General features: G+C 52.0%; 6 protein-coding genes across 6 annotated transcripts; 3 read left to right on the top strand and 3 right to left on the bottom strand.

The window, feature by feature from the left end:
• Window positions 1-1,860: 1,860 nt before the first annotated feature.
• Window positions 1,861-2,382, bottom strand: L3040_005819 (uncharacterized protein; the record flags this gene model as incomplete). Its single annotated transcript, XM_007296741.1, has 2 exons — window positions 1,861-2,044; window positions 2,135-2,382. The coding sequence occupies 2 exons, from the start codon at window positions 2,380-2,382 to the stop codon at window positions 1,861-1,863; spliced, it is 432 nt and encodes a 143-aa protein (XP_007296803.1).
• A 1,042-nt stretch (window positions 2,383-3,424) lies between these two features.
• Window positions 3,425-5,038, top strand: L3040_005818 (uncharacterized protein; the record flags this gene model as incomplete). The annotated part of the gene is made up of 1 exon (XM_007296740.1): window positions 3,425-5,038. The coding sequence occupies one exon, from the start codon at window positions 3,425-3,427 to the stop codon at window positions 5,036-5,038; it is 1,614 nt and encodes a 537-aa protein (XP_007296802.1).
• Window positions 5,039-5,523: 485 nt separating this feature from the next.
• L3040_005817 (uncharacterized protein) lies at window positions 5,524-6,225 on the top strand (the record flags this gene model as incomplete). Its single annotated transcript, XM_066154657.1, has 2 exons — window positions 5,524-5,659; window positions 5,903-6,225. The coding sequence occupies 2 exons, from the start codon at window positions 5,524-5,526 to the stop codon at window positions 6,223-6,225; spliced, it is 459 nt and encodes a 152-aa protein (XP_066011506.1).
• Window positions 6,226-6,897: 672 nt separating this feature from the next.
• L3040_005816 (uncharacterized protein) lies at window positions 6,898-7,713 on the bottom strand (the record flags this gene model as incomplete). The annotated part of the gene is made up of 1 exon (XM_007296738.1): window positions 6,898-7,713. The coding sequence occupies one exon, from the start codon at window positions 7,711-7,713 to the stop codon at window positions 6,898-6,900; it is 816 nt and encodes a 271-aa protein (XP_007296800.1).
• Window positions 7,714-8,399: 686 nt separating this feature from the next.
• L3040_005815 (uncharacterized protein) lies at window positions 8,400-11,519 on the bottom strand (the record flags this gene model as incomplete). The annotated part of the gene is made up of 1 exon (XM_007296737.1): window positions 8,400-11,519. One exon carries the CDS (start codon window positions 11,517-11,519, stop codon window positions 8,400-8,402), a length of 3,120 nt encoding a protein of 1,039 aa, XP_007296799.1.
• Window positions 11,520-11,805: 286 nt separating this feature from the next.
• Window positions 11,806-12,897, top strand: L3040_005814 (mitochondrial 54S ribosomal protein uL22m; the record flags this gene model as incomplete). The annotated part of the gene is made up of 3 exons (XM_007296736.1): window positions 11,806-11,845; window positions 11,899-12,711; window positions 12,758-12,897. 3 exons carry the CDS (start codon window positions 11,806-11,808, stop codon window positions 12,895-12,897), a joined length of 993 nt encoding a protein of 330 aa, XP_007296798.1.
• Between the last annotated feature and the right edge of the window lie 1,172 nt (window positions 12,898-14,069).

Here is a 14,069-nt window from a genome sequence, read left to right as displayed (position 1 = left end):
CGGTAAGTATACCGGTAGTACCTACCTAACCTATCTCTAACGGTTACGCCCTCCACCCGCCCAGCCAGCCGTCGCGAAAAAAAAGTCAACGACCTTGTCACGAAGCCAGTACCGGCACCTACGTAGCATTTTATCGACAGGCAACAGAGACAGCCGAGCCGCCCTCGCAGCCCCCCCCCCCCCCCCCCCCCCTTCCAAGGAACCGCTCGCCGTCTGCGCCATCCATCCATCCAGCCACCACCGTCCCTGAAACTCGTGACCGGGACCGCACCGTCCTCCTCGTCCGGAAGCGGGCTCTCCCCTGTCCCGTGACCGCGGAGGGCTGCGGCTGGATGCGAGGATACGGTACCGGTGCCCGTGAGCATGGCTTTGCAGACCTGGCGGCGGCGAAGGCGTCGTGCATAGGTAAGGTAAGGTACGTGTGCTTCGAGGAGACGGTGTTGGTATGTGGTTGAGGCATGGGGGTCTGTTTGGTACATATAGGAGGGGGTTTGGGCGAGGTGCGAGGAGATGTATCTGTCTGTTTGTTTATTTGTTTATTTGTTTATTTGTTTATTTGTTTATTTGTCGGTCGGTCGGTCGGTCGGTCGGACGGTCGGACGCTGAGGATGGGAGCGATGGAGGCGGATGGAGCGGCGGGCTTGTGGGCGTGGGCGTGGGCGGGGAGGTATACGGACCGGTACCTAGGTAGGTACTGTATGCTTGCCGCTTGGTATACCGGTATGTGTATGATGAATGTCCGGTCGCCGGTCGCCGGTCCCCCCGTCCGGATCGAAAGATGCGAGTCGTTGGAGCCATCTTAGAGAGAGCGATACCGTATCCGATCCCTGAGCTCGACTCGACTCGACTCCCGGGGAATCCAGTCTAGTCTTTGGACACGACTAGGTAGGTATCGATATCGCTGATCACGGGCACCACTCTCATCTATCAGCGAATCTTGCGAAACCCCGACGAGTGCATTCATCGTACGCAGGATGTCGCGGGGGGGAGGAGGGCGCGTTTCATCGCTGGGCGCTGGGCGACGACGCCGCAGCCGTAGACATCTACCTAGGTATCTATCTATCTAGCAAGGCTTTGCAGTAAGTAGTACTACGATGCTGCTCAACCTCGCTGGGACGCGGTCAGCGACGAAGCTCTTCTCGAGCGATACCGATACCGATACCGATACCTACGTAGAGCATCTCAGGAGCGCACTACCGGTACGAATGATAAGTAATAAAGTAAAGTAAAGTGAGAAGAATCGCAACAGTAGCAAGATACAAGTAGCTAGAAAGAAAGGAGAGTCGAAAGAGGAAAGAGTGGACGGAAGACGAATGGGCACCGAAAGAGGGAAGAAGGACGACGGCTCATGGAATGGGAACGTGGCGAGTTTTTTTTGGCTTTTACGTAGTACTTAGTGCATGACTTGAGTGTTGTTGGTAGTTTCGGTTTGTTTGGAGTTGCTTGTTACAGGAGAGGTATGTATGGGCTTCGAGGAAGAAAGAGTGCCAGTGTTCCTTTGGGAATGGTGTTTGGCGTCGGGGAACGTCGATGTCAGTATGGCTAGAGGCACTCTGGTCCGGGGCAGATTCCAATTTCTACTTCTAGTGGTTGGGACCCCAGGCTACTAAAACCCCGATTTCAAAATAAGTGTTCGTGTTGTTTGGATGTTCGACTTCTCTCGTTTGGTTGCGGGGTTTTAAACACTTTGTTTTGCCATGAGATCTCATCACCGAGTGCTTTTGGCACTCTTACGACCCCGAATCCGGCCGATTTTTTAGGGAATGGTTTTTTTTTTTTTTTTTTTTTTTTTTTTTTTTTTTTTTGGCTTTCGTGTGATTCGGTACCTGGTCAAGCTACCCTCTGTTTCTCAAAGCCTCGTCAACATCCCCCTCGAAATCCCAGCCGATCCCGCAACAGTGACCGACCCCGCTCAATATCCACCTCGTCCGGAAACTCGCGCAAGAAGTTATCAAAAGCTCGCAGGCAGCCGTACGAACTGATCAGGCCATCGATGCTGCTTTTCACCTCCACCAATCGCTGAATGACGGCCATCCTCACAGCCCTGTGCAGGTCAACCCGTCAGCGCCCCTTCCCAACGACTCCCATCGCTGCCGATTTCACCATCACACTCCTCCGTATCTCGGGGACTCACCCTTCGTAGATCACTTCCAGCGAAGGCTCCATGCACATCAACTCTTTCAGCAAATCCACATTCTCCTCCGCCGGATCGCTGAATCTCGCGCCAAGATCGTGCAGGGCATCGATGCGCGCGTCTAGGTCGAGATCCCGCTCGTCGAGGTAGTCTTGCAGGCTCTCGCGAAAGCGATGTCTTCGAAGGGGGGTGCGGAGGTGAGAGCAGGCGCAGCGTGTGAAGGCGCTCGTTATGGGATTCGAACGCATCGTGGGCGTTTCCGTGTGTTGAGGGAAATTCGCTTATCAGCTCAAGTTAGGGAATTTATTCTCTGAAAAAAAAAAAATAGGGTGCAGAGATCCCCCTGATTCGTTGCTGGTTTTTGAAAGGTGATCGCGGCCAGTGTTCTAAGTCTTAAGAGGTTTGGTGGACAAAAAGGGTGGAATTGTGGAATTGTAGAAGGGGAGTTGGTGCGAGTCTCAGAAGGAAACTTGAGACCGGGGGATTGTGAACGGTCTTTATATTGCACAAGTGGCACTCTTGAGTATCTTCCACAATGCAGGCCTCCTCTTTGATCGAGTGGATATAGCATTTGTTTCTGGTCAAAAGCGTGCCTCGAAACAATCAATAATATACAGAAGAAGTGCCCACCGGCAGATTCCAAAATACGAATATCAATACAGGCAGACAAAAAGACGGACTCATGGATCATATATACATAACGAGAACGCGCGAGACAGGACACGGACTTTCTGGAAAGGGGGGGTGTTTGCTTGAACCTGTCCTGGTAATATATAGCTTAGATCTTTTTCATCAGCCAAATGATACTCTAAACTTCTAGATCGGGGTTCAGTGCACGGAGGCTCATTGCCATCTCGGTCACGCGCACGTAATTCCCCTCGTGTAGTCATGATTGGGATAGATAATCAACAGGTAAAGAGAGGTGCTTGGTTCTCGAGAAAGTTCAAAATGCAGGAAAAACGACACAGGTAACGAGAAAGTGAGGGTGAACTGACGAGGGATCAAATAACGTACCGAGAGGGCTGAGAGCTGAACTGGAGGACTGTCGCCTTGTCTGGGATAGAAAACAGAAATGTAGGTCTTTGGTGGCGAGTTTGTTGTAGTTGCACACAAGCGAGAAAGCTAGGTCGGGGCCTAGCCGAGGGCGCCCGTCTATGAGCTAGGATGACCGAGGACTAGCTCAGCCTCGGAAAAAGTTGGGAACATTTTTTTTATGCGACTGCTCGACTTCATCAACTTCACAGTCGCCCCGCACCCCTCGTCAACCGCGCACTTCACCAGCCCGAAAAGATGTCGCATCCAATCCAGAAGATCCAGCCTTCGAAGTTTCCCAGCGGACCGTCGCCAATTACCCCGGATCAACGATATTGGAAGTCCTTCAAGCACTCGCAGAACCTGTCCTGCCAGTCACCGGTGACCCATATCTCTTACCCAGCGCCGTCTCGAAACCCCCTACAGCCCTCGAACAATGACTCTTTCGTCGTGACTACAGGTACGAGGGTGCAGATATATTCGATACAGAGCCGCAAACTTACCAAGACCATCACACGCTTCACCGATATTGCGCACAGCGCAGAAATCCGACGCGATGGCCGGATTATGGTTGCAGGAGACGATTCGGGGAGGATACAGGTGTTCGACATGAAGGAGCGGGCGATCCTGAAGACCTGGGACGAGCACAAGCAGCCAGTATGGACGACGAAGTTCTCACCGACCGAGATGACGACCCTGATGAGCGCAAGTGACGATCGCACAGTCCGTTTATGGGATCTGCCGAGCCAGGAGAGCACTACGAAGTTCATTGGGCATTCAGATTACGTGCGAAGTGGGGGCTTCTTGCCGGGCACGATGTCGAATATGCTGGTGACGGGAAGTTATGATATGACGGTCAGACTTTGGGATCCGAGAACAGCGACGAAGGCTGCGATGACTTTCAAGCACGCTGCACCAATTGAGGCAGTCCTCCCGCTGCCCTCTGGGACCACGGTATTGGCGGCAGCAGACAATCAAATCTCTGTTCTTGACCTGGTCGCCGGAAAGCCTCTGCACCTCCTCAAGAATCATCAAAAGACCGTTACTTCATTATGCCTGGCATCGAATGGAACCAGGCTGGTTAGTGGAGGACTAGACGGCCACATCAAGATCTTCGAAACTTCACAGTGGAACGTTGTTGCCGGATCCAAATACCCATCACCAGTTCTCTCGGTTAACGTCATCGCATCAGGCCCGAACCAGGAGGATAGGATTCTCGCGGTCGGAATGCAGTCGGGAGGATTATCAGTGAAGACTCGTCTAAAGGGGAAGGAACAGGCCGAGGTGCGAGAGAAGAAGAAGGAGATGGAGGCGCTGCTTGAAGGGACATTAGACGAATACGACGCGAAGAACAAGAAGCGCAAGAGAGCAGAAGAAATGACGAGGAAGAACAAAGAAGCTGCAAAAAATACCACCGCGGAACAATCAGCAGTACAAAAAGTCAACATCCATGTTGAGCGGAGACCAGCACCAGAGACTGTTTGGGAGAGAGACTTACGCCAAGGCAAATACGCACATGCATTAGATGCAGTTCTAGAGCCAAACTTGCCATCGTCCAAGGTCTTCGAAGTCTTGCAAGAGTTGAGATATCGCAATGCGCTAAAGATTGCGTTGGAGGATAGAGAGGAGGCGACGATTCTACCGATATTCAAGTGGGTCAGCAAATACCTGCCATACCCGAAATACGCCAAGGTCACCCACGAAGCGGCCGATATCCTCGTCGACTTGTACCGGGAGCGAGTAGTGGAGTCGGAAGCTATAGAAAAGTGTTTCAAGGCGCTGCATCGAAGAGTCAACAATGAAGCGGAAACGATACAGCAAATGCTGCAGGCACAGGGGATGCTCAAGCTCTTGTTGACCCCAAGACCGTGAAGGACAGGATCATGTTTCTGGATTACTTTATGTTTGTTTGCATAGCGCTGGCGTTTTGGGGAGGGCTTCAAAATATGGGCGGGCATTTGGCAATTTCTGTACCCCGAGCTGAGTACCTCCATCATCCGCCATCGGATCCAAAATTCAATATCTGATGATCGAATGTACTTTTCGAAATCTTGTTTTTCATCAATTGATCCCCCCCGGTCCTCCCCCTTCCTCACAATGGCAGATGGCAGAGCTCGAAGCGCGCCCAATATCTCGCTAAATGCACGATTTGATTGTCCGAAATTAAGCTATTATTTCCCAATCCGACCTGTGGCAAACAATCGTCTCGACGATAGCCAGTACCTGTCCCTCCCGTCGCATATGAGCCTTCTTGCTACTGTCGTTTTCGTCCTTGAGTAACTCCTCAATCAAATAGGCCAGCTCCTCGCGAACACTCCGCTCCCCCTTTCTCAGGATCCCACGAGTTACATCCCATCATGAGGTCCTCCCTCAACTGTCTTGCAATCGCACCGACCCTCAGAGACCACACACTCGACCTTACCAAGTCGATCCACGCCAGAACGAACGGCAGGCACATAACTGCATCAGCAGCCATCACCCACCCCACGGTTAGTTTAGTCCCACCCACGAGCACTTGAGTCCTCAGGCCGTACCCCTAGAGACGGGCGGGGGGTCACAAAGATCATATGCAGCACGTAATAAACGTGATCCACGTCCTCTCTCGTCGCGAACAGCGCCGAAGCGGAGCCGCGGGGTCCCACGCGAGCTTCTCCTTCCTCGCGTCCACCCACACGTCGAAGTCCGCCGGATCCAACTTCCTCAATATGTAATATGTTCATGTGACCGCCGTATCAGGCCGTCCGTTCCCGCGCCGCCTTCACGAGACAGGCCACGGCTTTGTGGTGCGGTTCTGGGCTGCCGACGACGGTGTCGGCGGGGAACCGCTGGACGGTTCGGATGCCGCAGTGCTCGACGATCTTGATGCAGAGGAGGAAACTCGGGATGGATATCTGGGAGGGGAGCGCTGGTCTGCTGTCGGAGGAGCGGGGGGTGGCGTAGGGATGCGAGTAGAGGAAGGCGATCAGTTCAATGATGTGCAGCACATGCCATGGAACGCGAAGTGGGCAAGGAGAGATATTCTTATGGCGGAGCGGGGATTCTCGCAGGCCCAGTCCTGATCTATCGTCGGAGGGTCTGGCCTCAGGTCTTGGAGTCGCTTGGAATCCTCTCTCGTTGGAAGAATATACAGAGCTTAAGCTTTCTTCTCTACGTGCATTTGTGGCCGGTCTAAAGGGCTAGCTCCCGAGGCGATCACACACCACCGCTACACCAGACACAACAGAGACTGATGTAAGTAAGAAGTAGTGACCTTTGAAGCTTTTACCCCGAAGGAAGCTTGTGAAGAGCGACCAGGTGGAGACCATTGAAGAAGCACGCCTCTTAACGCTCCTGGCTGGATGAAGGAAACAGTAGCCTTGTAGACAGTCTCGACGCCTGCGAATAAGATATCCAGGCGCTCAGAATCCCTATCTGGGAGAATTTGACAAAGTTGCGCACAGCTTTCTTCTGAACTGAAGCTAGAAAGGCGATCGTAGGATCCCCAAGCCTTGCATTACTTTTATATGCCAGTTTATGAACAAGCCGTGCTTGGTTGGAGGGTTGAATTAATCTCCGCCATGGCACTTTCACCTCGAGCTGGTTTTCATCTCTGCTTTCCTTCTTTCCGATACAAGTTGTCGTTCAAGGGAGAGTACAGTGAGATGTGTCTGGCCTGAGGTCTCTTACAAATCTCTCCGCTGCCACCAACATCTCCTAGATCAAAGAAAAGATCACGCCGAGATCCGCTTCCATCAGACCACACTCCCGGGCGCCAAGGCCGGCTGGTGAGCCTTCCTCCCAATCTTCTCCATGAACCCTTCCTCCCCCGCACTCCCGCTCACACTCCCACTCTCCCCCATCTCGCGCCCATGCCGCCGCTTCACCCGCTCCAGAATCCAGAAGTTGTACAGCCCGAACAAGCCCCCGGTAACCAGCATGCACCCCGCCGTCACCATCGCCGTGATCCTCGCCGTGACGCTCCACGCGCCCCGCTGCTGCGTATACACGCCCACCAGACTGCTGATCAGGCCGGCGAGGCTGTTCAGACAGCCCGGCAGGAAGATGCGGTTGAGCAGCCACACGTAGTTGCCGCGCCACGTCCACCACAGCCACAGCATGCCCAGCGCGCCGACGCCGCAGCTCGTCCCGGCGATGACGAGCAGGGGGATGTTCTTGGCCGTCTTCGCGATGGCGGCCGCCGCCTCGTTGGACGTGTCCTCGAGGGAGCGCAGCGAGGTGAAGGTCCCCGGGAAGATGACGAAGCCGGCGAGCAGGATCCAGGTGAAGAAGGCGGCGAGGATGTTGTGCAGGCGCGGGATGGTATCGAGGGCGAGCAGCATGGTCATGTAGCGGGTCTGCGCGCTGTTTTGGCGGTTGAGGGTAGCATTGGGACGGGTGGGCGGGGTGGGAGAGGGTTGGAAGCGGCTGTTGTTGTTGGGTCTGAAAGGAAGGTGGGCTTGTGGGACGTGGATGGTTACTTCGAACGCTGCACTTCGAGCGACAGGTTTGATGTTTCCTCTATCGTGGTTGTGAGGGCGATTTATGGGGAGGGTGCCGGGGCGACCCATTGTGGTGTTTTTATTTGATCGATGGAGGTGCCGTAATCATGGATAATGGTCTCTAGATGTACTAGCACAATATAGCTAGCTACCTAGCTGACAGTTGACTCTGGACCAGCTGAGTCAAAGAAGAAGGTATACCGTATTCAGAACCTGCGGTACATTTCAGCAATATATGAACGATAAGTAAAGATCACGACCAAACCAGCCCGCCACGACATTGACTTACTTATTTATACTGCCTCTAAACAAACGGACCGTTTCTTGAAGCGCTAGAATCAGCTCTGCCCCCTGCAGATAACTCCATATTGCTTTGCCTAGTACCCATCTTGTCAGAGCAATAGCCTTGATAGTACGGCGGCATAGTCAATCGTTGGCGATAACCAATGGATTTACCGTTTCAGGATGGGTCGGAAGATGGGTCGTTGGTCGTTGGTCTCGCTTGGCGAAGCCAGCTTTCCGACCCCTGGCGCTTCGGCTGTCCGAGGTTGGGTTGGTCCAAAAATTGTTTCTGACAGCCATAAACTTGAACAGAAACACAAAGGCAGATGAAGGGGAAATTCAAGCGAGGTCAATACGTTATCACCTCTGAATGAGAACACAGTCAATAAAAGAAGCCGTCAGGTGTGACTAGCGCAGTTGCTATTCATTGTGATGAGCAGCGGCTGATGCTCACATACTCTTAAGAATCACAGCTATTGCGTACCTCCACTCATAAACATAGCCTTAAATTCAGCATTGCTCTTCGGCTTATTAACCGCGCCGCCCTCCGCTTTCTGCTGGCCATTGACTTGTGTATTGTTTTCGCCCGAAGTCTTCGGACCACCAAAGCCTAGACCTCTCTTCTGTCCAAGGCCACCTCTGCCACCAGGGCCGACGGGTCTCCTAACAGAAGCCGCCGGTTGCATGAATCCGGCGGCTGGCATCTTAGCCTGGCCAACTTGTATCCGATCACTCCTCGTCTCTTCCTTCTCCGCAAATAGATCTTTCAGCCCTCCCGTTCTGAGCTTCCTACCGGGAACAATCTCATGGTTCTCTAAAGCTAGAGCGGCTTTACCTACAGATGCGGCGTCCGTGTACTCGATAATCGCTCCTTGGTGATCAAGTCGTAAGGATAGTTTTAGAATTTCGCCATAAGACTCTGCGAGAGCACGCACTCGCGCGTCGTTCACCGTATCGGGGATGTTCATGAGACAAAGGGTCCGGTTCGATATGCCGCCGCCCGAGGTATGCTGAGCGTGGGTGTTGAGGGATTCGGCGGCGGCCGGAGAAGGTGACATGGCATAATCGCCGGCGGGACCTGGCGATGCAGACGATCTTTTGCTGAAGGTCGTTGCCGTCGGTTTAAAATTCGTGGCTCCTGCCATCTCAACGTTGAGAACTCTAGACTTGAGTTTTGTCTTGTCCAAATCCAAAGCCGCAGCAGCTCCTTCCTTCGTTGCAAACGACACGAACGCGGCCCCTTTGCTCTCTCCCGAAACTTTCGTCAAGAGATTCACTCTCTCAACCTTTCCATATTTCGAAAATAGCTTCTCCAATTCGTCTGGCGTTATGCTCGGATCTATGCTCGTGACATGAATCTCTCTTCCTTCTGCCAATGCACCTTGACGCTTCTGCCTGTTAGGTGGGTCAGAGTGTTTTGCGACTAGCTTGTACATACCACCGAGCGACTGGCCATCCAGCTTAGTCGCCGCTGCCGCAGCATCTACGGTTCGGAAAGATATGTAACAAAATCTCCGGTGGCTATTGACCTTGAGACTCGGCCAACGAATGCTGAAAATCTCACCACATTCTTTGAAGAGTTTCCGAAGGTAATTTTCATCAGCGGTGGGCGGATAGTTCGTCACATAAAGAGTCAGGCCAGTCCCAGGGGTGACTCGGATTTGCCTATCGCCGAAGTACTTGCCGTCTCGCAAGAGCGCAGACTGTGCTTCCTCGTGGGTACTAAATTCTGCCATAGCCGTCGTAGATTGCTTGTCTGCCTCAGTACGCAGCGTGATGTTATTCAAATGTCCGTACTCCTTCAAATACTGCCTAAATTTTGTGCTAGTAACATCAGGTGGCAGGTTTTCTATAAGAATGGTTGTGTTCTCTCGGTCACGCTTCAGGTGTTGCTCCCGTAGTGCGTCCTCATCAGCGAATTTCACCTTCTTTTGGGCGCCGGGATCGAGGTTTTCCACCGCCGTTTCGCGCTTTCTCTTCGACGCCCCAGACGACGTCTCACCCTCAGCCGAGGGCTCTGCCTCTGTCTGAGGTTGCAGTTGAGCATAGGCGATCGCGGCATCCTCTGCCTCTTTCTTACGCCTGTTGGCGATGTTTCGAGCTAGTCGGTTTGTAAATCCCATTGCCTTTAGTAATGTGTCGATTTGCTCATAGTTGTTGCAATGCCGGAGGTAGACCTCAATCAGCTTTTCTGGCCAGTCCAAGTTCCTGTATGCAACGCCTTGAGCTAAAACATCGGTAGCCAGTGTGACCGGACCAGTTGGACCTCGGACAACCATTTCCCATAAGTAGTACTGTTGCCAAAACTCGTATCCATTAGCTGCAGCGGTGTGGGTGAGATTTTTCCATTGAATCCGAGCTTCATCGTATGCATGTTTCCTTGTCAAATGTTGGATGAAGATATGCTCCAGGCGAAACAGAGGGTCGCCCTGCCAATTATCCCTTCCAGCCACTCGCTTTCCCCATTCTCGAACATCTTCTAATGCAGTTGGAAGACCCATATCTGCAACATCTCTGTCTTCCTCAGTGGCTCCAGCATTTTCGGTCAATCTTTTCAAGTACCCGGCCCACGCAGTGTAGAACTCGATGACACTGCCCATTCCGTCGCGATCCAATTCACGGGTATTGGTCGCGCGATGTTTGATCGCCTCCATAGTAGAGAAGGGGAGCGACTCGGACTCTGCTGAGAGAATATAGCGTGCCCACAGCGCCCCTGACCACGGGCAATGGTTCGTAGCTCGGGGAATCACAGAAAGCACTGGCGGTAGTTGGTTTTCGGCGGCTTGGTCCTTGTTTCTGGTAAGGAAAATCACGTACTCCTCCCACACGCTAGGATCTAATCCAAGAGTGGTTCCAGCGAGTGCTCTTTCATACAAAGCAACCAAGAGAACCATTGGACTCGGAGGTTCCCATGCTTTTCTCTTCTTGTAGTGCTGGATTGATTCCCAAGCTAGATATGCTAGCATCTGTGACTTGGCCGCCTCAGCACTACCCGATTCCACGGCACGTTTCAACTTCAACTCATGGTCTGCGCGATTGCTGTACAGATCCTTCGCAGCCCTCGATTTGTTTGTAATCGCGACCATCGTAGTTTCCCAAGCTGGCAGGTCGTACTTCGTGAGGAATGACGAGAAAGTTTGCGAGGTCTCCTCCCACGTTGCATGGGGTGTCTGCAATCGAATAAAAAACATTTCCTTGAGACGCTCGATATGCTCCCTCCTCGGGTCGGTGGCAAGATGCGCAAGCTCGATTGAGACCCATCGATCCCAAAGCTCATGGCTGTCGTTGATTCGGTACTCTGTCGCCGCGGCGCCCTGCTTCCATACCTTGATCGCCGCGGCCATAGAGAACATCTCTTTCCCAGCTTCCTGTTCCTCCTTGGGCCATCCGGCGTCGCCGTTTTGGCAGTCGGTATGCAGGGACCAGAACCATTCGCAATAGGCCAACCACAACTTCATCGACCAGGGCTCTGCGACGAGCGCACGTTGTGTGTACAGCTCGACGACCGCGACTCTCTGAGTAAGGTCGCAGGCGGTCCTACTTGCCTCGTCGAGGAGCGCAAGCCATCCGTCTTCTCCCACCGGATCGGCCATTGTCCCTACTTGTTGACTCTCGAATTTGTTGGCCGAATATCGCGCTTCGAAGGTGATTATTTTACCATTAAAGTGCTTCCCCGAGTTGTTGGAGTGCTATCTTACACGCGGTTTGTCGAATTCGGAGCTGCTGCTTTATTCATAGAGCTTGTAGGCTGGCATATCTTAGCCTGCCCCACATATATCATATCACCACGTGACCATAATCAGCTTTTACGAGTTTTTGACACAGACTGGTGTCTCTTTGCGTGGGTGAAGGGGAATAGCTTTATTCCCGACCGCCACCATGAGTCTACAACTTCCTTCGCGGCGGGCTGCAAGATCCGGTATGTATTGCCGATGGAATTTCGCGTGGATTCAAAAGCTGATTGATGCATAGCCGCCGTGCTGGTGTCATCCCCTCGAGCACCCAGCGACGTTCTCACATCCACGACGCAACGACGCTCTGTATCTATTTGGGATATCCGATCCTGGACGCCTTTCCGAAAGGATGCAACCAACAAGAATAAGAACCTAAACCCGCTGACCGAGGAGTACCTACGGAAGAAGCCCACGGCTGCTAGGGGCCCCCCCAAACGAGGAGATCTCTCCCCGTCATCCATCTTCGAGGATGAGAAGATTGCCGGACCCAAGCCGGATGCTGCAGCGACCAAGGGCGGACAGGAAAATATCCCACGGGATCGTGAGACTATGGCTGCGTCATTAGACCCCGATCCCAAGAGTAGACTACGATGGGAGCGCAAGATGGTGATTCGGGACATAACCAGAAGGGGGCGGATGACCAAGACAGAACAGCTGAAGAAGGAGGAGAGAGTGTTGCAGGCGAAGAGCCACGATTTCAAGACCTCGGTCAAGAAGCTTCTTCCTCTCGCCAAGCAAATTACGGGCAAGACCGTCGAGGACGCGATTGTGCAGATGCGATTCTCGAAGAAAAAAGCTGCTAAGGATGTCAAAGAGCATCTGGAGTATGCCAGGAACCAGGCTATTGTCAAGAGAGGGATGGGGCTGGGGCTAGGTGTTGATGAGAAGTTCCAACCCAGGATTATCATGACTAAGGATGGCAAAAGAGTCAAGGTGACAAATCCTACCACGCTTTGGGTAGAGCAGGCCTGGTGCGGAAGAGGGCCGTTTGGAACTACTCCGGACTATAGGGCGAGAGGTCAAATCAACATGATGAGGAACCCCACGACTGGTATGTGTTGCCCTGGCTTCCATTGGAATCCTGCTAACAGTAGTAGGTTTGACTCTTGTGTTGAAGGAGGAGAAGACGCGAATCCGTCTCCATGAAGAGCGCGAGGCGAAAGAGGCAAGGCGCAAGGTCTGGGTACAATTGCCAAACAGACCGATCACTGCGCAGCGACAATACTACTCGTGGTGAGGTGTGCAACGGCATCGCTTGTAAATTACTGTCTGTATTATCTAGAGGGAACAATGCGTGCAGCTATATCCCTGAAATTCTCTCCGTACTGCTTCCTCTTCTAAATCCCTGATACTCTCTTCGTACTGTTTCCCTTCCTAATTCCAATGCGCCCAGCTTTGTCCCTGGCAACTTCCCCGTACTTGTCTCCCTCTTTATTGCAATCCATCTAGCTTTATACTCATCATTCTTTTTAAGTGATTGCGTCAGGCGTATCATATTATAATAGTAATAATAGTATCGATATAACGATTTTCGTAAATTGCGCTTCTTCAGAATAGTTTTCGAAGGGGCTACTGTAAGAAAGTGTCGTTAAAAGGCGTTATTAAATAGAAAAAGAGGAGAAAAAAGTTGGCAACTTGAGCTCGCAACTTGGGAGTTGGAGCTGTTTGCTGCAACTGCGCTTCATGTAGTGTATCTTTAAGTTGCAAGATCAAAATGCTCATCTTACAAAGTTGATACTTACGAGCCAAACAGATTGGATCAAGTTGTACATCTCGTTATGCAACTTCAAAATGCAAGAATATTTTAGTAGAGTATCTTCGCTTGCATCTGCGGGAGCGGCCCGTCTGGTTCCAAAGCCGGCTTGTGAAAACGGGCTCCAAAACTGGGTCTGTAGCAACTCTAGTTGGTAAAATACGGTTTGTACAAATCGATAATTCAAGACGACGTTTGGTTCAAGGATCAAGGAAATCGAATGAATCGGTAAGAGATTTCGACTCGTACTTCTCGTGACTTCGATACGTTGTGATTTTCTGTAAAGTACAATCTGACTGACGTACGTGGATTCTCCGTAATGTAAAAGTGGATTACGAAATTTCAGATTGCAGCAAAGGTTGTGGCAAGACTAGCGAAGTTCAGACTTGGCTCGCGTACAAACTCACAAACTGAGTCAGGTCAAAAAGTGACTGTACAGTTTCTACGGATTTGTATGGGGTGCCGAAACAACGAGCAATCCTCGCGGCTTTAAGTCTCGAACCATTCTTGGATTACCTTTTTGTTGTTGTTGTTGTTGTTGTTGTTGTCGGCTTTCGAAAACCTACGCTTTCTCGCCCGTAGCGTGCCTTCCCCTTTCGGTATCTCACCATCTACAGCAAGTCGGTCAATTCTTTCGGATTGAATTTAAGGTAACA

Source organism: Drepanopeziza brunnea (assembly GCF_022702325.1).
Source record: "Drepanopeziza brunnea f. sp. 'multigermtubi' strain 214-2 chromosome Unknown ctg9, whole genome shotgun sequence".
NCBI classification, from domain to species: Eukaryota; Fungi; Ascomycota; class Leotiomycetes; order Helotiales; family Drepanopezizaceae; genus Drepanopeziza; species Drepanopeziza brunnea.
The sequence above is the reverse complement of the archived record's forward strand: the minus strand, read 5'-3'. Positions and strand labels throughout refer to the sequence as shown.